This window comes from Lissotriton helveticus, chromosome 3_1, assembly GCF_964261635.1.
Source record: "Lissotriton helveticus chromosome 3_1, aLisHel1.1, whole genome shotgun sequence".
Lineage (NCBI taxonomy): Eukaryota > Metazoa > Chordata > Amphibia > Caudata > Salamandridae > Lissotriton > Lissotriton helveticus.
Genome location: NC_136061.1, coordinates 152,359,262 through 152,381,515, shown reverse-complemented (window position 1 = coordinate 152,381,515; position 22,254 = coordinate 152,359,262). Strand labels below are relative to the sequence as shown.

At 45.6% G+C, this 22,254-nt stretch overlaps 1 protein-coding gene across 1 annotated transcript in view; it reads left to right on the top strand.

The window, feature by feature from the left end:
* RCC1L (RCC1 like) overlaps positions 1 to 22,254 on the top strand; it is a 129,089-nt gene that overhangs the window by 66,390 nt on the left and 40,445 nt on the right. The window contains exon 7 of the mRNA XM_078679418.1: positions 17,274 to 17,455. Within this exon, the coding sequence (XP_078535544.1) occupies positions 17,274 to 17,455 (182 nt within the window). The remainder of the gene's footprint in view (positions 1 to 17,273; positions 17,456 to 22,254) is intronic.

Below are 22,254 nucleotides of genomic sequence, written 5' to 3'. Positions count from 1 at the left end.
GCCCTAAGTCAGGATGCTGCATATTAAAAAGTAGAATATGTGCTTTTGCATGTTTTATCAGTAAAAGCCCCACAGTGTCACTTTTACTGTAGAAAAGGTAGTGCTCCGTTGACAAGTACAGGTTTATGCGCTAATGACTCAACAGTGCTAACTAAGGATGGGACTACCAAATATGGTACTGCAAGTTTTCAAAAGAATTGTTGCATTAAACCCTACAGTCGACTTTATAAAGTTAACTCTTTGTGGCTCAAAGTTTCCTGTGACTGTTTACAAGTCCTCCTAGGGAGAGGTATGAGCGACTCTCGGGGAGGAACACAAACGATCTACCAAGACCAGAGGTGTGACCTCCTCCTAGCAGGAAGGCCAAACAGGATGTGAGCCCAAAAGGCGAGCTTCAAAGGGGAAGCTGCCTTTAAAGGGCAAATGGTAGTCCCATTCGAGAGGGGCTGCTCATTTGTTTTGGCGATAGGCTGGCATCTTGGACAGAGAGGAAGAAGCTGTTGCCAAACGGGGTTTTCTGTCAGCCCCCAAGTAGCCACACCTCTGGAATGTGCTTGGGAGCTCCACATACTGAGATAATGGTTCTACACATTGAGATGGGCAGAATCTTATACCCTGGGAGCGCTAGATGTCACACTAAACAAGAAGTTGTGATCAGGCTGGAGGGACATGGTAGTGCGAATAGCTAGTTAGCCGCTCCATCCCTCTGAACTTGTAATTCACAAAAAAGTGTCAACCCTGGCACCCAGACCTCAGATTATTATTATTATTATTATTATTATTATTATTATTGTGTCTTTTATAAAGCGCGCAGCTACCCCAGCGGGGTGTCCCGGCGCTGAAAGAATTAAGAAACAGTCTCCCTGAGTAGAAGTTTATAGGCGAAACAGGAATGTTTTCAAGGATCTACGGAATTCACGTTCCGAATTGCTCCTGCGTAGATCCAGAGGCAATTTATTCAATTTTTGAGCCGCTCCAAACTCAGAGGTTTTGCCTCCAGCTCGAGCTTTCTTAAATCTCGGGGTGGCTAGCAAAAATTTGGTATTTGAGCGAAGGGCTCTAGTATTGCAGTAGGGCCAGAGGGTCGATCTTAGTTGGGCAGAACCAAGGCCCTTGGTGGCTCGGTACGCTAATGTCATAACTTTGAACTCTATTCGTTTACTCATGGGGTCACGTCTGTACTGGAGAGAGTACAGAAGAAAGACTGCCTTGATGTTCCCTGGGCCCAGCAAAGAAAGGCCACACCAAAGACTGGACACCTTCTTCTGCACTTTGGGCTGTGAAGCAAAGAATTGTTCTTTTGGGGTCCCGCTCACGGAAAAGTCGTCCTTGAGCTCCAGATAGAGAAAGTGACTCCAGGGGTCAGTTGGACTACTCCCTGTTACAGCCACCGGGCCATAAAAGCTGAAGAAGCCTGCCTTGGAGAGTTGGTAGCCATTAATGCCTGATGGCTGAAGTGCAGCCTTGGAGACTGAGTCTCAACTCTCACTGTGTCTCAGGTTCGCGTGCATGATTACGATGCTTGTGATATCCTGTTTTTAAAAGTTACTGGAACTCTTTTAATATTCGCCACCATCGCCTGTGTAGTATCGCTCTGTAGTGCATGATTGAGATGCTGCTTAGCCTTGCTGCCTTGCTGTAATACTGTGTGTTTTTATTTTAAATTCACCTTCAGTGTGTCTTTGTGCACTTCTCCCCGCAGCCCCCCGCAGCCCTTACCGCTATTACAGCTTTAGTGCCTGCGCCCCGTTCCACCACGGGATCTCCCGATTGATGTGGAGGGCGCAGGCAATACATTTGGGGGTACCGCATTGATTGGCTCTTCAGGGTCACACGGGTATCCACACGCAGGCTCCACCCTATTTAGTACGGATGGCTTTCTCCGCGCACAGCGGGCTCGCGCCGAAGTTGCGCCAAAGTTAAGCCCGTCTGCGCCCGTCCGCGCTGATATTGCGCCATGGGCCAGACGGGCTGGGCCCCGCTTCTCCCTTCAGGCTGACCGTGAGTTGTATACTTTTTCTACCTTGCTTTCTGTTAGGCCTCCGCCCAAGTTATGTCATCACACTCTATTTCCCGATGATCTTTCAACCAAACGCTGCTGCAGTAGCGCTCTAAGACCTCCTCAGACTCGGCACCTTAGAAAAAACCGGGCCACTCTTGGGGCAGCTAAGTCCATAGAATATCCCACAAAGGAGGAAGGTTTTCTCATTAATGCCAGGTCATTAGTCAAAAATAACTTGGCCTTCAGTGACTTTGTTTCGCAGAGGAAACCCCCCTGGGTTTTCATAACCGAAACCTGGGGATCGGATTCCTCAGGCCCAGACCTGGTCTATGCCATCCCGGAGGGCTATGCCCTGACCAGGATGGACAGAACCGGTCGCAGGGGAAGTGGGCTGGGAATTCTATTTAGAGATTCCTTTATTTGTCGCACTGATCCCTTTTCTTCTTCCTCTGACAACTTCGAGGCTATGTACTTCTCGATAAATGTTGCCCCTACAGCCTCCTTTTCTGGCATTCTTTGCTATAGGCCCCCTGGTCCTAGAGCTACCTTTTCCCAAGACATTCTTAAACTTTTAGAGCCCTTTATCAACAGGCCCAATATAACCCTCCTTGGTGACTTCCATTTTCATCGAGAGCCCGCAGATGCTAGAGACACGGTGTCTTTAGTAGAAGGCTTGACCGCTTGCGGCTTGATCCAACTTGTTGAGGGCCCCACGCATCTAGCTGGCCACACACTTGATGGTGTCTTTTCAAACTATGCCAGACTGGTGACTGGAACACCTATTCCTTTGTCCTGGTCCGACCATCGGGCGGTGCCATTTCACCTTAATGTCACTCCCTCTGCACCCAACCAATCGAATAGGAAAATATGGGAAACTAGAAGCAATTACAGAGAGATTAACAATGTGACTCTTGCACCATTCATGGAAGCTTTTAGCTCCCTCTCTCTGTCCGACCCTAATACGGCTGCTCTAGGTCTGTCTAACGTTTTATCTAACGCGAGAGACACCCTAGCTCCACCCAAGCAACACTATTCCGCCAGAAAGAGCCCCTCGTTGCCCTGGTACTCTGCTCGTTTAAGGCTTTTACGGCAGAAGTGTAGACAAAAGGAGAGGTTTTGGCATGCTCATCCTGACTCTTCTGGAAAAATTCAACACAAATTATTGCTGAGGGAATACAAGAGGGCCATAGCTGACGAAAAAAAGATCTACTATGCCAACATTACGGCCTCTTTAAAATACTCTAGAGACCTCTTTAAAATTATTGACACATTGTCTCTACCCAAAACAGCTGACCCCATAGTCGAGACACAGGAGCTCTGCGACAACATAGCGAGCTTCATCCACTCAAAAATTTCCGAAATTCATAATTCCCATGAAATTCTTAATCGGGAGCTGGATACTAACTGTGCATCCTCACTTCCTCCTTCCTTTCCCTCGCCGGATGAGGTTTCCGTACCCGCCTCTAAATCGAGTTTTGCCGGTTTCCCTCTTTTGACCCTGGAAGAATTAAATCGCCTCCTTGATGCTACCAAGTCAAGCTCGCCCTTTGATCCCTGCCCTTTAAAAACCCTGAAGGTCTGTAGAGAGTTGGCTCTTACTCCTTTTCTTGAGGTCATAAACTTGGCCATCACTGAGGGGATTTTCCCCTTATCTTGGAAAACAGCAGTTGTCAAGCCACTGCTCAAGAAGGCTTCATTAGATCCGGGAGTTTTGAAAAATTTCCGCCCCATTTCACTTCTCCCAGCTCCGGCCAAGATACTTGAGACCCATCTTAATCGCCATCTGGCCACCTTTCTGGAGAGCTCGAAGCTGCTAGACATCTCTCAACATGGGTTTCCTGCTGCTCACAGTACGGAGTCTGCCCTTACGGTTGTGATCAATAACATCCGCTCTGAGGTCGACAGAGGCCAAACTACTCTACTGGTGCTGCTCGACCTCACGGCAGCCTTTGACACCGTGTCCCCTTCGATCCTGGTGTCCAGGCTTGAGGGGATTGGGGTGGGCGGCACCACCCTTAGTTTACTTGCTTCCTTTCTACACCAAAGGAAGCAGAGGGTAAAGTTGGGCAACTTTCTTTCTTCCTCCCAGACAGTGCAATGTGGGGAACCGCAGGGCTCTTCATTGAGCCCGCTTTTATTTAACATCTATGTAACCCCACTTGCTAAAGTGGTTAGATCTTTTGGAATCGAGATTCTGTCGTATGCCGACGACACTCAGATCATGGTTTCCATTACTCAGTCGGTCAACGACTCAGCCTTCAAATTTAGAGCTTGCATGGAGGCAGTATCGCAATGGTTGGTACGGAACTTTCTAAGACTGAACGGGGAAAAGACGGAGGTCCTGATTTTTTGAGGAAATCAGAATATCTGGTCTGAGGATTGGTGGCCGCCCTCCTTGGGGGACTGCCCTCACCCGACCCACTCCGCCAGGAATCTTGGCGTTTTGATAGATTCGGCTCTCTCCTTCGACCCCCAGGTCAACAGAACGGTGACCACATGTTGTGCCATCATTAGGACTCTGAGAAAGATTGCCCCATATCTGTCCCTTGATGCTCGTAAACAGGCAACAGTTGCCCTTGTTTCCTCCAGGCTTGATTATTGCAATGCGCTCTACAGGGGCATAAATAAGAAGTCTGTCCATCGCCTTCAGATGGTTCAAAATGCCGCAGCCAGGATGGTCCTGAACCTTCCAAGGCTTGCGTCTGTAACTCAGGCCCGGAAGGATCTCCATTGGCTCCCAATCCATTCCAGGATTTCCTTCAAACTCCTTTGCATGGCCCACAGGGCAGTCTTTGGACTGGGTTCCGAAGGTATCAGGTCTCTTGTTAGCTCCTATACTCCCAGGAGAACCCTTCGCTTGGCTTCTAAAAATCTGCTTTCGGTTCCCAGATTTATGAGAGCGAGGTGGGGAGGAAGAGCTTTTTCCACCTTGGCTCCCAAGTTATGGAATTCTCTCCCTCCTGAACTATCTAGTCAACCTTCACTGGTGATCTTCCGCAAACTTCTAAAGACCTGGCTCTTCTCTCAGGCCTATTAGTGGCCATGCATTCGGTACTCTGAGACTGCACGTTTGTTTGTTCTCTGCGCCTTGATGCCCATTGGGCTAAGTTTGCGCAATATAAATCTCCATTTCATTCATTCATTCATTCAAAAGATGTACTGAGCCTGCTGGATTGGGAAGAGTCGTCGAAGTGCAGTTTGGTCACCCAGAAAGGAAGCTTCTGTCAGCTAAAGGGAACTGCTGGTTTTGCTTTAACCGGAGACCAGTAGACCAATGTCAACTGATTTTCGACTGGACTTCACCCTGCCTTCAAGGGACATCAACCCTTCAGGCCAAAGTCGTTCCATTGTGTTTGTGGATTAAAGGGGTGGCACGGGATGACTGGCTTAGCATACTTGAGCATCTTTAGCATCTTGCATCAGGGCCACTCCGTTGATTCCTATTACAGTTTTCCCATAAACCCCCAGTACTTAATTTACGCCTGTGGTTTTCCGAACCAGATATTTGCTGAGTGCAAGAGAAGAAAAAACACAGATCGGAAAAATGGAGGAAAAGAAAAGATGGCAAAACTATCACTGAGTGATAAAGCAGAAACCTGCAAGCATGAGATAAAGGGTCAGGGAGTGTCTGGTAGTGGATTAAAGACTACCTAACTTGGTATTCAGCGGGCCAACGTTTAATTGTACCAGCTGACAGCTTCTGAGCAGAACTCTAGGAACCAGCACTCTTTCTTTCTCAATTGAAGTATTGCTCTCCCTAAACCGCGAGTCACGGTAGATTACAATGATTTTTGTTCCAAGTAAAACTTTGTGATTTATTATTTTTTTTCTAAATGTATAACTCCGGAACCTTGTGGAGGAATTTTGTCATTGAGGTGTTAATTTAAAGATAAAAATACATCCTACTTTTAGAAATGTGTCTTAATTTTTGTGTGTGCTGTTTTCCTCGTAATCAACTGTTTTTGTCCTTCTTAACACTTATTCCTTTGATAAAACTTGACTTCTCTGAGGCACGGGTCCCCAGGCCTTGAGTGTAGATTTTACTTACAAACCTGACTGCATCTGATAGGGAACTGCCTTTATTAGAAAGGAATGTCGCACAACCACTTTCTTCACTCTCAAAGCCATCGGTCTGGTCCAACGGTGATTTCAATTTAAAGTTTTATTTTTATGCTGTATCAAACAGTTCGTGTTTAGTAGGATGTCTTGGTGAAGTCTGATAATGGTGACTTCACATAGGGCGTAAACATTACTTTCATTGCTTTCTCTAGATATTGCTATGTGTATATATATATATATATCTAGCAGTGGTGTGGCTGCAAGTCACTGCTGATGTATTTACAGGTTTTGCAGAAAAGATGGGAATGACTTGCATTAATGAGGTAATCGCTGGTAATTTCGGTATCTTTTTGGCGGCATAAGCTGGTGGCAATCTATAATGGTATTATTAGTAGGTTTTGCAGTAGTAACCGGCGCTGAAAAAAATTAAGTGGTAAAAGTGTCTGGTAAACTGATTAAAGGCATTGTTTACCACTCTGCTGCATTACCAGCATACTCTACCTAGGAGGCTTGGTCATCTATCATCACAAGTAGTAAAATGGGCTACAATTGCAAAACCTGTAGGAGTTTATATGGGCCTTGGAGGATGGGAGAGAGTTTTTTTATTTTACTTGATGTTTATAGGATTTTAACAGTTGACATTAAAATGTAGATGAAATTGTTATGAGGTTTCTTTGAGTTTGATAGTATTGAGACAATGGAATGCTGACATTTTGGCTTGTAAATTGATATTTGATTTTGACTTTGTACACTTTAAACATTTACAAGTGTATCTTCCTTTCTGAATCCTACATTTCTGAAATGCCGCTTGCAGAGCTGCTGCTCTGAACATACGAGGAAGGCTTCTGGCCCAATTCAACTGCATCTCACTCTGGCCAGTGTGAAGTGGAGAAGAATTAGACAAGGAACCCCACACCCAATTACAAATCTTTCCAGCCCTGCACTAGAAGCCAGAGTTAAGCCTAATATCGGATATACAGGATAGATGCATATCAGATTTGACATAAAGTGAGAAAACATTAAGGGCCTCAAAGGATGCACAACATAAGAAAGTGGTTAGGGCAGAGAACTTGTTCACAGTCTTCAAAAGTAAATTTCAGATTCTCTTTGATGGTGGGGTTAATAAATTTCCAGAATCATATTGTTGAAAAACTTAGTATCTGAAAGCAAGGGTGAGATTGCTGACATTGAGGGGTGGAATGTATAATTTTAGTAGTGTGTTTATCTCCATCATGGAACTAAATACTTAAGTATCCCAACTCAAAAAGTCATGTACTCCAGCAAATTTTACAGCATGGTATCCGAGTTCTGAAGGAGTACATTATTGAATCACACTGGAGAAGTTCCTTTCTATCTCCCTGACCTTGGATAATAATTGTCAGCACACATCCGATGGGTCTAGACATGGGAGAGTGGTCTTGGGACAAAGTTATTCCTTCCTGAGGAGGAGAGGCAGGGAAAAACTTTTAAAGTCAGCAACAATTAAAATACAAAGAACTTAAGATAAGTATTTACTATGTGCAGTAAAACAGTGGTAAAATGTGGAGTTAATCCATCTAAGGAAATATTAATTGTTACCAATGGCCCAAGCAACTCATTTCACACCATGTTGATTGCCATGCGCAAGGGTAGGATGTTCACGTTTACTCTGGTTGATGATGTTAAAGACTTTGTGAGGAAGTTAAAAAGGAAAAGGATTCAGATTTTGAGTTTGGGCAGGTTCTTGTGCCGTGAAGCACTGTTATGAGAGCTTAATACATTGTACTCCTTAGCTCAGGCTACTCCATCGAGTAGCCAATGTGCTACTGGTAACACTCCGGCTACCCGTAAGTAGCTTTCCAATGTGCATCCCAGACTACTAAATTAGAAACTTTTCTGTTCGAGACATGTGAGCTGTATATCACATGCTTTGCATACTCCTGCCATCTAGTGTTGGGTCTAGATGTTTGCAAGTGTTTTTCACCGAAACTTATATATTTGCCCCAAATATTTGAAGACTGGATTTAGAAAATAGGTGTTTTTTTGCTGCGAATCTCTGCGAAACTGTAAGTTAACAATTTATGGTAGGGGCAAGCATACGGGGAAGATTACTCAGGCTTAATGTCTGCCGGCAGAGACAGTGTCTGTGGCACTGGTAGTACTGGTGCAGGTTGAGGCGGTCATGGACAACCGAAAACAAAGAGGCGCAGAAGAGACTAATTTACACACTAAGCAAGCAGGCAATAATAGATTCGGGGAGGAGGGACTGCTGTTCCGTGGCCGTCAGGTGTCGCTGTTGCCACTAGAATGGGTTGCTTCCCCCACGAACTGGCGGAATGTGGCGAGTTAATTTGAAAGACTTAATTTGAAAATGATTATCAGGGCGTGGCAGGTATCCCGTGATCAGACAGATGCCAGGCAGCCGTACATCGGCATTTTAGAGACTGTGCTTCTGCTCATGCCGCCATCACCGCATAGCTGCCAAGGTTTCAGATTGCTATGTGTGACATTTTCATAATGTCAGTGTAATTATGAGTGACATTTCAAGGACTATGAGTGACACTTTCCATAGAGCAAAATCAAGTAATGAAGATGAGGAAAATGTATATATATATCAGAATTTACACCCATTCGAGCAATGTAAAACTCTTAGGAGATCTTAAAACAACTGCAAAGCACCAGAAATGGAAGGGAACTAACCTAGTACCCTTTTAACATGATCGGACAGTGGCCACAGAAACTCTGCATCAGGCAAGGCTCTGGAGAGTGAGGCTGAGGCATTCTCTTACGAGAGAATCCAAACATATGACAGATGCTGACGGACCAAAAGATAAATGTTTAACGTTTGACACAGGCAACAAAAGGGGTGTGCAGTTTAATTTTTTTTATTAATCCACCATACATTTCGGGAGAAGGAGCACTTCTTCATCAGTTTTCCAGATGAAGACGAATGTCCCATTTATCCTAAACACAAAAGCCTGGAATATTAAAGTCAGAAAAAGTAATGGTGTTAATGTGGAAAGTGTCTAGACAGTGGCCATTCAGAAATGAAATTCACCATTTGTAAGATTAAGTAGAAGTCATAAGCACAAAAACCTATATATATATATATATATATATATATATATTTATATATGTACTGTAACACATAAACAGGTAAGAGTCGTCAGCCAGACCGTAAATCACAGAGAGAGAATAGTAGAGAGCTGCATTCAAGAGACAGTGAGTTCAGGTACCTGAAGGTCTGTAGTCTAATACTAGGCTACAGCTGTAGCCTTGGCAATAAAATATGGCGTGCACTATTTTAAATAGTTTCTTGCATATGTATTCAACCTGAATAACTTTTCAAACTATGTTGCTCAAGGACACTAATGCATGTTATTATTTTTAGTGCTACAGTGCTTCAGGATTGTGAATGTAAAGGCTAATTAAATATAATACAGATCTTGCTTTAAATTAATTTAGGAAACAGTCACTCTACAGGACCTCTACTCGGGAAAAACCACAAACCTTTCTCTCGCAAAGCTAGAGGTTAGCACATCACAGTATGTACATCACACTATCAATGAAAAAGTTATCTTACCATGATTGGTCAAATCCCTGCTGATGAGACTCTGGGCAGCTTTAGGCAACAGGTTTGTTCCCGGTCTCCCATATCTGTTTTTAACTCTCTTAACCAAGACTGGCCTTCCGCTTTTCGCACTCCATAACGCAAGGCAGCAACCATGGTCTTCAAGGCTAGTTGTAGACGGGCTCAGGCCTTGTTGAGTCACCGCAGGCTGTAGCAATTCAAGTTTGCCGCCCGGCCCCAGTCTGCCTCCAGTTATACTCCTCCAGGCAATCCTGACTTCTGCGGGGCCGTCCTGACTTTTGTAAGCAAGTTCCAATTGCGGTAATATAGAGAATAAAGCAGGGGAGAGCAGATATTCACAGCTGATAGCAACCCCACGAGTCCCCCAAACAACAGCAAGACCCTTCCCTACGGCTGTTGGTGGCGGGAAGTGTTGAACTCTTCCCCTGGAGGAGCTGGCGAGGCCCTTGCCGATGTGGCGAGTCTGGCTTAGAGGCCTAGTCCGTAATTGCACTGTGCTTGTGCCTGGGATTTACGGTGCTGGGAGCCTAACTGGCAAGAGTTGCACGGCCGCTGTCCTGTAATAATCGTTTGCCCAGAGTGATTGCCTGGGGTGCATCGACACCCCATGCAGTCTGCTGACCTGCTGCGATAGGGCCCAGGGTGGCCATAAGTCTGAGCACTGCACGGGCGGCCGTGAAAGCGGCGGACCACATTGGGGACCCAGCGGCGCTTTCCTAACTGCATCTGACACCGAAGCCCACGCCACAGCCATAAGGGGGGAAGCAAGGCCATCGGAGGCATAAACTGAGACTAGCTTTCCGCAGTGAGCTGCCGGGTGCCCGGAGGGAGATCTGCAATGCTGCATAACAATACCAGTGAATGCGGCGTGGGCTGACAGCCAGGCCCGGTGCGATCACGGAGGCGAGAGCTCTATAGCGGCAGAGACAGAAGGCAGGCAGTGGTTCGGGCCGGTGCGTGCTGCAGCAGCAGGCAGCGCTGAGAGTGCTGCGGGAGAGTGCTGCGGCCGACGCCATGGTAATCACAGCTGATAACAGGCAGTGGCCCGGGCCAGTGCAAGCTGCAGCAGGCAGCGCTGAGAGCGCTGCGGCCGGCGCAATGATAATTGTTCGCAGCACTGCCTCAAACTAGCCAGCCGCCCTATAGCTCGTTAAAAAACTCTGAGGTCATGGGCGCCAGGCGCCGCTCAGCCAGTAGGCACGACTTGAGGGCAGGCCCCGGGTCTCGGAAATTAATTGGGCAGGTGGTGAGTCTGTCATCATGACTCACTTTCAGCGTGCCCCGGGAGGGAATCAAGCAGAGCGAGCAGCCTGCCCGCTCCATTTTGCAACATTGTAGCAAGCAATCTCCCAGAGCAGCCAGCATGATGTCAATTACTCTGTCTCCGGGAGTGCTGGCAAGTCTGCGGGGAGCTGAGCACTCAGCAGAGCAACCGGCGCACACACAGGTCAGTGGCACCAGGCAGCGCACACTACTACCCTGGCATTATGGTAGCCAGTTTCAGCGGTCAGCAGAGTGGGCAAAATGCGTGACAAGGCATTTCAGTGCGGTGATGCGAATCACCGCACTGAAATGCGGGAGTGTCACACCTGTTGCGTGACGCTTGGCAGGACTGTCACCAAGGCCAGAGTATGCGCATTTCCAAACCTAGTCGACCTTGCAATTGTAACGAGTGTAATCGCTACCACACGGCGGACCCAGAACTCTTGAATATTTGCCAAAGTCACTCCCCCTGGGGCAAAGAGACTAACTGGTGGTAGCGTCTGAAAGAGTGGCAGGGCAGGGGTAGAGACAGTCACACGTTCCCTAGGGCCCACGGCTGGGGCTTTAAGTAGGCCGGATCTCACCGGGTCTGAGCCCCGGCAGTTTTTTAGGTAGAGCTTGCTTGACATTTTGTAATGGGGTTTTTCAAAGTGCTACCCTGGTTTCCCTGGCTGCAAGCTTGCATGCATGTGCACGTGAACGCACGCAGCGCCAGCTTGCTCCATGTCACTATGTTGCGCCACACACTGCTGCACGCCGCACACTGCTGCACGCCGGACACTGCTGCATTACTCACACTGCTGAATTACTCATACTGCCGACCGCCTGACACTGCTTCACGCCACACACTGCTGTACGCCACACTCTGCTGCACGCCACACTCTGCTGCACGCCACACACTGCTGCACGCCACACACTGCTGCACGCCGGACACTGCTGCATTACTCACACTGCTGCATTACTCACACTGCCGCACGCCTCACACTGCCGCACGCCTCACACTGCCGCACGCCTCACACTGCCGTACGCCTCACACTGCTGCACGCCACACACTGCTGCACACCTCACACTGCTGCACGCCTCACGCTGCTGCACACCACACACTGTTGCACGCCACACACTGCTGCATGCCACACACTGCTGCATGCTGCTGCACACAGCTGCATTATTCACACTGCTGCATGCTGCACACTGCTGCACTACACACACTGCTGCACGCCTCACACTGCTGCACGCTGCTGCACATTGCTGCATTACTCACACCGCTGCATGCCACACACTGCTGCACGCCACACACTGCTGCACGCCACACACTGCTGCACTCCACACACTGCTGCACGCCACATACTGCTGCACGCCACATACTGCTGCACGCCACACACTGCTGCACGCCACACACTGCTGCACACCACACACTGCTGCACACTGCTGCATTACTCACACTGCTGCACAACACAATGCTGCACGCCTCACTGCTGCACGCCTCACTGCTGCACGCCTCACACTGCTGCACGCCACGCTGCTGCACGTCACACACTGCTGCATGCCACACACTGCTGCACGCCACACACTGCTGCACGCCTCACACTGCTGCACATTGCACGCTGCTGCATTACTCACACTGCTGCATGCTGCACACTGCCGCACTCCTCACTGCTGCACGCCTCACACTGCTGCACGCCACACACTGCTGCACACCACACACTGCTGCACACCACACACTGCTGCACACTGCTGCATTACTCACACTGCTGCACTCCTCACACTGCTGCACTCCTCACACTGCTGAACGCCACACAACACCACCACATCGCTCAGGGACACCACCACATCGCTCAGGGACACCACTGCATCACTCTAGGACACCACCATATCACTTTAGGACACCACCATATCACTGTAGGACACCACCATATCACTCTAGGACACCACCACATCACTCTAGGACACCACCACATCACTCTAGGACACCACCACATCACTCTAGGACACCACCACATAACTCTAGCACGCCACCACATCACTCTAGCACACCACCACATCACTCTAGCACACCACCACATCACTCTAGCACACCACCACATCACTCTAACACACCACCACATCACTCTAGCACACCACCACATCACTCAGGGGCACCACCACATCACTCAGGGGCACCACTCAGGGGCACCACCACCACATCACTTGTGTGTGTTTGTTTTGTCTTTTTTTGGTGTTGGTCCCAACCTATACCGTGTTCTAAATTAAAAGCCAAGACTAAATGACGTTCTGGTCTGGACACCTGGAGATCATGGTAATAGAACTGTGGTGTTTAATTATGCTACGGGCTAGCCGTGACAAAGCTGCATATTGCTGCAGGGCCTGCGTGAAGAAAACCACTCTGCATTTTGCTTTCCTGCAGAATAATCACTTAACAAAACCGTTTCAACGGAAGGAATCTCTACAGGGAGAGAAAATCTCACTGTACCGCTGCAGAAAGTAAACAATTTGCCTTTCATACTGTGTAGTGTTTTCCTTCCGAGGGTGGGCAAGGCTGGCAGCCCCCCACCCAATTGTTGCACATTAGTCGCAAACACCGCAAAGAACCTAATGAATGCTTAACTGCATTAGAAACACAAATTACCAGTCGTGTGTGGAATGCCTGTCTCACAGTTGGGACTCAACACAGGCTTGAAAGACAACTGGCAGGCGGTGTCCTGCTGTGGGTGGTCAGCTTGCACAGACCCTCCAGTGTTCCTTACACTACGCCCCGTCCCACCCAACAACATTCTCCAGGCAAGCCCATCAACTTCAAAGACTTTGCAGTGTGCGTGGGATTCTCTGTAATCTACAAACCACTTGTTTAACGGGCAAGACACACCAGTCAATGCGGGGTGTGGCGTACGTGTATTGAATTAAAGCACTTCAAAGCCTCGTCAGGAGTAGTAAGCGCTATTTAAGTGCAATTACAATACATTTACATTAAACCAAATTCTGCTTTGTTTCTAGCATTTTAACATGTACAGGTAACATCGGACTGCAGATGTTTAATTATAACAAGCATTGGCATAAACAATAGGTCTCGCCTTTGGGACCTTATAAGTGTTTAGTTATCCAGCACAATATCCTTGGTGCAACACTTATAAGGTCCCAAAAGTGAGACCTATTGGCTATGCCAATGCTTATTAAATTAATGTATGTATGCCAAAATTGTGTATTCAAGACGAAAATGTGTTTATTTTCAGAACTCATAGGCTGATGTTTGGAGAAACATTGCGGAGTTTACAAAATATATTTAAAGCTGATTGTTGAATGATAAATCACATGGGGAGACTTTTTTTTAAATTTATTTTTTATTGATTGCAATGCAGATCAAGGATAGGCATGTAACATTTTTTAATGTATTATCCTTGTGCCAGTGGTACGTATCCTCAACCTGGATACCAGTTACAAGCATAAATGTGCACAATAAACATAGTGTGTAAACATAAATATCAACAGTGGAGTCGTCAGGGGTCCGAACCATCTCGTTCCTTCTAGAGGAGTACTAATTAGGCTGTTTGCTAAGGACCCAGATATGGTATATTTGCAGGTATTCCACATTAATTCACTACTCACAGACATTTCAGCACAGTTTGTGATGCTGTGTATAGGTTCATACTCCGCAACGCTGGAAGTCATATGGGGAGACTTATTACTAAAATTACTACTTTCATTCCTGGGGCATTGCGGCTGTGAATGATGTATATTAACCATGTAAAAGCATTCCAAATAGACAAATCCTTTTTTTTCTTTTTTTACTTTTATTATTTCCATTTCCATGTTCAGGAGTTTACATACATCCATTAACTACAGTCCTCTCCATCGTAAGATTAAACATATCACAATTCGAGCGAATACATTCTTTAGACACCGTGTACAGCACAAAGTTATGCAGTATTGTTCCAGCCTAATGATTTTACCCCCCCTTCCTCCATCCTCTCCCCCCCCTCACTTCTGTAATAGCGCCGGGCACCAACACATTGGCAGATCTCCCTACAGTCATGGACTACTCTCAGGGGTTAATGCCTCAGATGCGGTTCACAAATATTCCCCCGGAATTCGTTCCATTTCCCCCAAACTCTCGACCATTTTTTGGGGCATCCCCGATGGGTGTAGACTGCTTTTTCTGATACCATGGCTGTTTCCATATCCTTTTCCCATTGTAGCAGCGTGGGTATCATCCCAGAACCCCAGTTCCTAGCTATTTTACGCTTCACTGTTGCCAACCCCAGCGTTGCCCAGGCTTTCATCGCTGTGTTTAGGTCTGTAGGTTGCCATATATTCAATAGACAGCATTTTGGGTCTGCCTGGAATTCTACCCCACCCACTTCTGCGATCTCAAGTAGAACCTGCTCCCAATAGACCTGTATCTGTGGGCAGTCCCATAGTATGTGAAAGTATGTTCCGGTTTGTCCGCATCCCCTCATGCAAAGTGGATCAGGTGCATGTCCCAGTTTGTGTAATGTGGTGTGAGGGTAATATATATGATGCAGCACTTTAAGCTGCACTAGTTTCAGGCGAGACAGGATCGTCGCCTCCCTGGCCGATGCCAGCGCGTCAAACCAGTCTGAGTCTTCTATGTCCCCTAGCTCCACCTCCCTCTTGCTAGGGAAAACCACCGTGGGATCTGGGAGATTATTTAGTATTTTATGATATGTCTGTGATATGGCTTTTTTGTCCATGTGGTCTGTGAGGAGTCTGTCTTCTAGGGGCGACGCGTAAGCCAGTTTAGTACCCAGCGGGATAGCGCTTGTAAGTGCGTGCCTGATTTGAATGTAGCGGTAGAGCTCCGAGTCTGCCAGTCCGTATTTTTCTTGGAGTGCTGGGAACTGTATGATTTCCCATCTTACCCATAGATCGCCGATGTTAGTGATGCCTATTAGGTCCCATTGTTTGAACCCTTTTGTGTTGGCCTAGGTGCCCAGCTTGCGTGTTGCCCATAGGGGAGTGGCCAGTGTAAGCACCACTTCCCATCCTAACACTTTCTGTGCTGTGTGCCAAATTTTGATCGTGTGGGCTGTGGGGCCTGTCAGGGCGTGCCTCTTCTTGTTTGTGTAAAGGGCTTTCATCAAGCTATCTGCCAGTAACATCTCCCTGTCCAATCGGTACGCCGGATCATCGAGTGGGGTATACAGCCATTGATTGATGATCGCTAGCTGCTCAGCCCAGTAATATATCTTGACGCTAGGTAGGGCTATTCCCCCGGCGTACCAGCTGCAGATCAATTTAGACTGTGCAATGCGAGCAGGCTTGCCATCCCATAGCAAGGAGGAAAGTTCTGCTTCTATGGCTTTAAAATACGCTGGCGGGACCGGAAAGGGGGTATTTTGGAGTGCGTATAGAAATCTCGGGAGCGCCAGCATTTTAAAGAGTGCTGCCCTTCCCAACAGCGTCAGCGGTAGGGACCGCCAGTGTGAAACGTCTGCTTTCAATCTCTGTAGGGGCCTCATCAAATTTTCGTCTACAAATACCTTCTCTTGGGGCGTGACGTATATGCCTAAGTATTTAAAGCCCCCAGTTACAATTTGTAGGGGACATTCTAGGGGAAGTGCCGGCGTTGGGCCGTACAGTAGATAGAGCAGTGACTTAGTCCAATTTATAGTGTACCCTGAGTTTTCTCCATACACCGTGAGGATGTGGAATAGTACCTCCAGGGACTCTGTTGGGGACGTCATGTATATTAACATATCGTCAGCATATAGGGAGATTCGGTCCTCCCAACCCGCCTCCCATGTCAGCCCCTTAAACAGTTGTGTTGTGCGTACCCACGTCGCCAATGGTTCCAATATCAGTGCAAAGAGGAGAGAGGAAAGCAGACAACACTGTCGTGTCCCTCGACAAATCCTTTTTTTTTTTTAATTACTGCTGGCAACCTGGGTTGATGCGCTGAGGTGACAGCTGCTAGAAATCTTGCATATGGTGACCACTAATGTAAACTTATTTGATGTGGGCATTATTACAATACTAATAAATTAGTAGCTCACAATGGTTTTCATTGAACGTAAGTAGCTGTATTACTTTAAAGGTTGGAGACCCAAACCTTAGCAAAACAGAAACGCCTGCTAGGATGTTTTAATATCTTTTGTAAAGTTCATCTGTTGTTGTGAAGGGTACTTATTGTTGATTAATAACAATTATATAAAGGTTTAACTCCAGATCCCTCTTCTATGATGTAGGAAATAAAGACATCTCAATAGGCTGGTTTAAGTTGGTTTAAGGTTTAATGTTCAAAGTCTTACACTATTCTTTCTATGCTATGGTGTTCACTATATATTTTTTTGCCTAATCTGATTCTTTTTTTAAAGAGAATAGACATTTTTGCTTTATTCAACTTTTTTTTCCTTGTCTTCTTAGGACTTGGTCATTACAATTCCACTGGCAAACCAACGAAATTGAATGGCGACATTGCAGGAGTTAACATTGTTCAGATTGTTACCTATGGAGATTGCTCCTTGGCTGTTTCTGATGATGGGGATATATTTGGCTGGGGAAACTCTGAATATTTGCAGCTTGCAACTGTCACTGAAGATACTCAGGTAAACAACTTGCATGGTTTGGAATACAGTTACATGTGTTTGCTCATTGTTCATTAAAGCCTTTTTTCATGAAATGTTTTCATTCTGGTGTCACTCGGAGTTACGGTATTTAGTATAATACACGCACAATGAGCACATAGGCATTTTATCCAGCTTTTCACTCTATCTTATTTTAGATTCTTTAAAATGAACGCATTCCTTAAAATGAGGTTTAAGAACTAGAATCACACTACTCCTAGACGCATCTTACTTCAGAGCTGCAACCACACAAATATATTTATTAACAGGGGCAGAAGTTTCATCTTGGATTACGCTTCCATCCAAGTTGAGAAAGCTCCTTTAAGCAATATCTAAACCTATACAACATTAAGTCAACTTAAATTTTGCAACTAGCGTTTTTAAACTGGTATGCAATTCCTGTTAGCCAATCTCCAATTCATGTTGTCTTCCTATTTATTTAGTTGACTACGTAGGCTTGTTATTTTCTATGTGAAGTGCACTATCCACTCGTCTGGTACAGGTGTTCTGTACAAAGGACTCATAACAATTTCCTAACTAGGATTATTGGTGACTGTGCGAAAAAAAGCACATGGGGAATTCACTAAACAAGAAACGAACTTCACCTCAAATTCATACTGCAAAATACATTGATTTAATTCTTAGTTTTATAAATGCATTTTATGCTGTTTTAATTGGAAGAGTGTTATAGGTTACCCTTAAATGTGTGAATTCTGCTTGGTTTTATATATTGAAAAGTCATTGTTTAATGAAATGCTTTCATAAAAAAATACACAATAACATCCTGGGTCCAGTCCATGAACATTTTTCACACTGTAATAGGCCTTGATTTGAAAAGAAATGGTATTGTGATTTCACCTGCTGATTCATTATTATTGCAATTTTATGACTGTATGTTGAAGTTATGACGGAAGGGAAAGTATTAGTGATGTGGCTTTTGAAAACAGCATTGATTTGCAGCTCATGAGTTCAAGTCTTCCATCCTTCTGCAGATTGGATAATAGCAATATATGTTATTTACAGTGCTAAGGATGGACAGAATTATGATATTAAACATTATATAAGCGTTTCATTATAAAAATAAAACTAATTATTATACATAAATGTGTAACTTGTTATTCACAATCATATTGAATGTAGTTTCCCACTTTGGAAGCACGTTTAAATTTACCTGTGCTGACTATTAGAGTAAGTACTTGTTCCTAGGATCGGAATGTGAAAGGAAAACCATCATATTTAATTTGAATAGGGCAAGATAGGGAAATTGGTCTCCCACCAGGAAAAACATATTTTCCCTATTGAAAAATAATTTGTTCATTTTAGCAGCTGAGGCAGGCGCTGCTCTATGGCTGGTTACCAGTGGTAAAATGCTCCTCCTATTTGCAACAACTTTCTTGATTGACAGAATGAATTCCTGCATAAGGCCTTTTCTTTATATCAAACTTGCGGACTCTGACCACATCTGGCCTATTGTTGGCGTCTAAATGGAATTTGAGATACGTCCAGCCATCTCACTTTTAGGAAACTATTTGAAATCTGGCTATTTATATATTAATTCTTGAGCCATTGTGTCCATTGTATGCACCTGGGGGGACTAATAGATATTTTGTATGCACTCTACAATACTATGAATAAATAAAACGACATTAAAGCATGTGTTTTATGGCATGCATGGAGCCCCTTACATAGATATGGGTGATGCAGAACTTTCCTGGTACCACATCAGTGGGAAATGTGCTGCAGTGCCAGTATCTTTCTTGTTAGATGTGTGTATCCAAGTGATCCTGAAACTATGCAAGAAAAAAAAACTAAGTAACAAGAATTGCCCATTGGTTCCTCCGGTCGAAGAGCTTGTGAGATTACGGAGTATGAATTACACTCATATGCAATTTTTGTCCTCACTAGGGGATCTAATTGGAGGGTGTGCAAGACATGTCTTCTGCTCAGCCAGAAGATACCTAATGGTCTGCATGTTGGCAGATTCAACGTTGAATCTCCTTGGGCGCTTTAATGTAGAGGAGTGATGTTTCTGGGTAAAGAAACCAAGAATGCTCACGTTTGGAGACTTTTTGACTATCTAGCACACCTTTCTCTCTTTGTCAGCCCCTGGCTCATGCCTTAGAGACCGTGCCAAGTTAAAGGTGCCCAGATATATTTACACATTGGTCACTATGAACTTCCATCCCTGGCTCACTCTCTCATGGAATTACTCGAAAGAAAAGTGGACCATACTGTGAAGGAAAAATAATAGTTAACACCACCATTCCATAGATGATTGCTCCAGAGCTATAATCTGCTTTCAACAGCTCCTACTGACCTCTACAATTTAAGAGACTTTGCTAAGCAACTTGTGTCATTCCTTCATATGTTCCTGATAATGCTTCTCATACATTTTTAGGACCAAATTGCTAAACAGTGAGACTGGGCATCGCTCGTCAGAAAAAAATGATTCTCATGGCTACTTCTAACCGCAGATTCCTAACCTTAGAATATCCCCCAGACTAGATCTGGAGATGTTTTTCCAGCAGGGCTGCTTTGTGCTACTGGGTGGTGTCGTACAGCTCTGTGTTGGTTCCACACTGCTCTGGTACTGATGGAGTGGAGCCACATATTCAATGACTTCAAACAGTGTGCTAGGGAACAAATGTCCTCATGGAAAATGACCTGGTTCAAGCCATACTGCAACTGCAGGAAGATGTCATCACGGATCCGCACGAGGTTTGTCTTTGGTTCCTGGTCTCTGGAAACAATTATAAGTTGTGTGATCAGTGCACCCTCATGCATCTGAAGGTAATTGAAGACGTGCAGATTAAGGTGTACATTGCTGAGTTCAAGAAGAAGTTGCAGCCTTTGTTTGAATTCTGCTGCAAGGCCACGGCTAGTTTAAGAGCTAGGTCTTCAGTTTCTTGCAGAATTCTCGAACTGAGGAGGTGCCTCTGATATGCAAGGGCAGGTAGGTTCATTCTATAGGAGCAAAGTAGACGGTACAACTGCCTGATGCGGTTCTCCATTTGCGGAGGGTGTGTGCGAACAGGAGTCCGTCAGGTGGAGGTGTCTGATCCATTTGTGGAAATGTTTGTGGATGTTCTGGTACGTGGCCATTGTTGTATATGGCTTTGTATGTTATGTGAAGAGTATGAAGTATACACATTTGTGGATTAGGAGCCTGTAGAGCTTGTTGAGGTGCAGAGTGATGTGAGTGCGGGCGGGAGCTTTAAGGTGAGCCTGGCCACTGAGTTTTGTATGGTCTGGATTCTTCTGGTCAGTTGAGTCTTGATTATGGCATGGAGTGCATTGTCATAGTCCAGCTACTGGTGATGAGGGCTTGTTTGTTGGTTCTGTGAGTGTTGGTGGGGAGCCATTTGAAGATCTTCTTGAGTATCTTGAGTGTGTGGAAGCAGGAGACTCCGACTGCATTCACTTGACCGGTCATGTTGAGTTTCTTGTCTATTACTATTCTGAGGTTCTTTGCACTGGTTGCTGGGAGGGGAACGGGTCCATGTTCAGCAGGCCACCAGGTTGAGACCCAGAGCACATTTCTTTGCTGAGATTACTACTTTGGTCTTTTCTGTGTTGAGCTTGAGGCAGTTGGTTTTCATCCATCTGGCAACTTCAGTAATGCAGTATGGAGTTATTGGTCCGGGTGTGCGCTGTCCTGTCAGAGAGGGAGAGTATGAAATGGGTGTCATCTGCATAGGATATGATGTTGATTCCGTGGGCACGGATTATGCTGGCGGGTAGGTTCATGTTAGCATTTAACAAGGTGGTGCTGAGTGAGGATCCTTTTTTAGGTCGAGCCTGGGCAGCGCCTGCGCTGCAAGGCATGCTGTATTTGAGTATGGACTTAAACTCCGTCCACTCTCAGCCCATATTTTTCATTGGTTTGTGTCATTGTCCTTTGTAAATGCTGGCTTCTGATTCGTTAATAAGCTTGTTAGTCCCTCCTTAGTACCGCCTTGTCATTTGTAAACTCCCATGAGAACTCGCCCTTTTACTTCAGTTGTTACATGGTATGTCTTATTTAGTCTCTAAGCACTTTTTTCTTTAATGAGTTTCTCCTAATGCAGGCACGACATGCTTTCCTGCAACATGCCTGCTTTCACATTCCAAGCAGCCCGGGTCAATGGCGGCCGCTTTTTTGAAGTGAAATAGGTCTCACATTTACAAGAGTTTGAGCTATTGGCATTGAAAATAACAATGCCTTTTATTTATGTGGTAGTTATCAAAATAGATAAATAAAAGGCATTGTCATTTACAATGGCAATAGCTTAAACTCTCGCAAATACGAGACCTATGGCATTGCAATTGCGGGTTTGGATGGGCACTAGTAATGATCAATGTTCCCTCTAATTTTTTCCATCTGTGTGCGGCAGTGTAGGGTCTCCTCTGTGCGCTGAAGCCATGGCTATGTGCTCCAGTCGCGTGCATGTGTAGTGCCAAATATCACTCCAAACTTTAGCTTAAAAAATGAACAGATGGTGCATTTCCACACATACAGCGCCATGTTAAGGAGCTTAAGGCAGATTTGCAATTTGGATACACACGCCATGACATGAATTGGTTACACAGGCAAGTACACTTCAGGTTTAGAAAAACATAAGACTCCAACAAGCCAGTAACCCACTGCCATTAACAGTGAGGGCCACTGGAAATAAGCCAGAAATACACTGCTAGAAATAGCGAGGAGGCAGAAACTGGAAATAAGCAAGATATACATCGCCATTAAAAGTGAGGATCTGCTACACTGGAAACAAGCCAGAAGTACAAGCACATTAACAGTG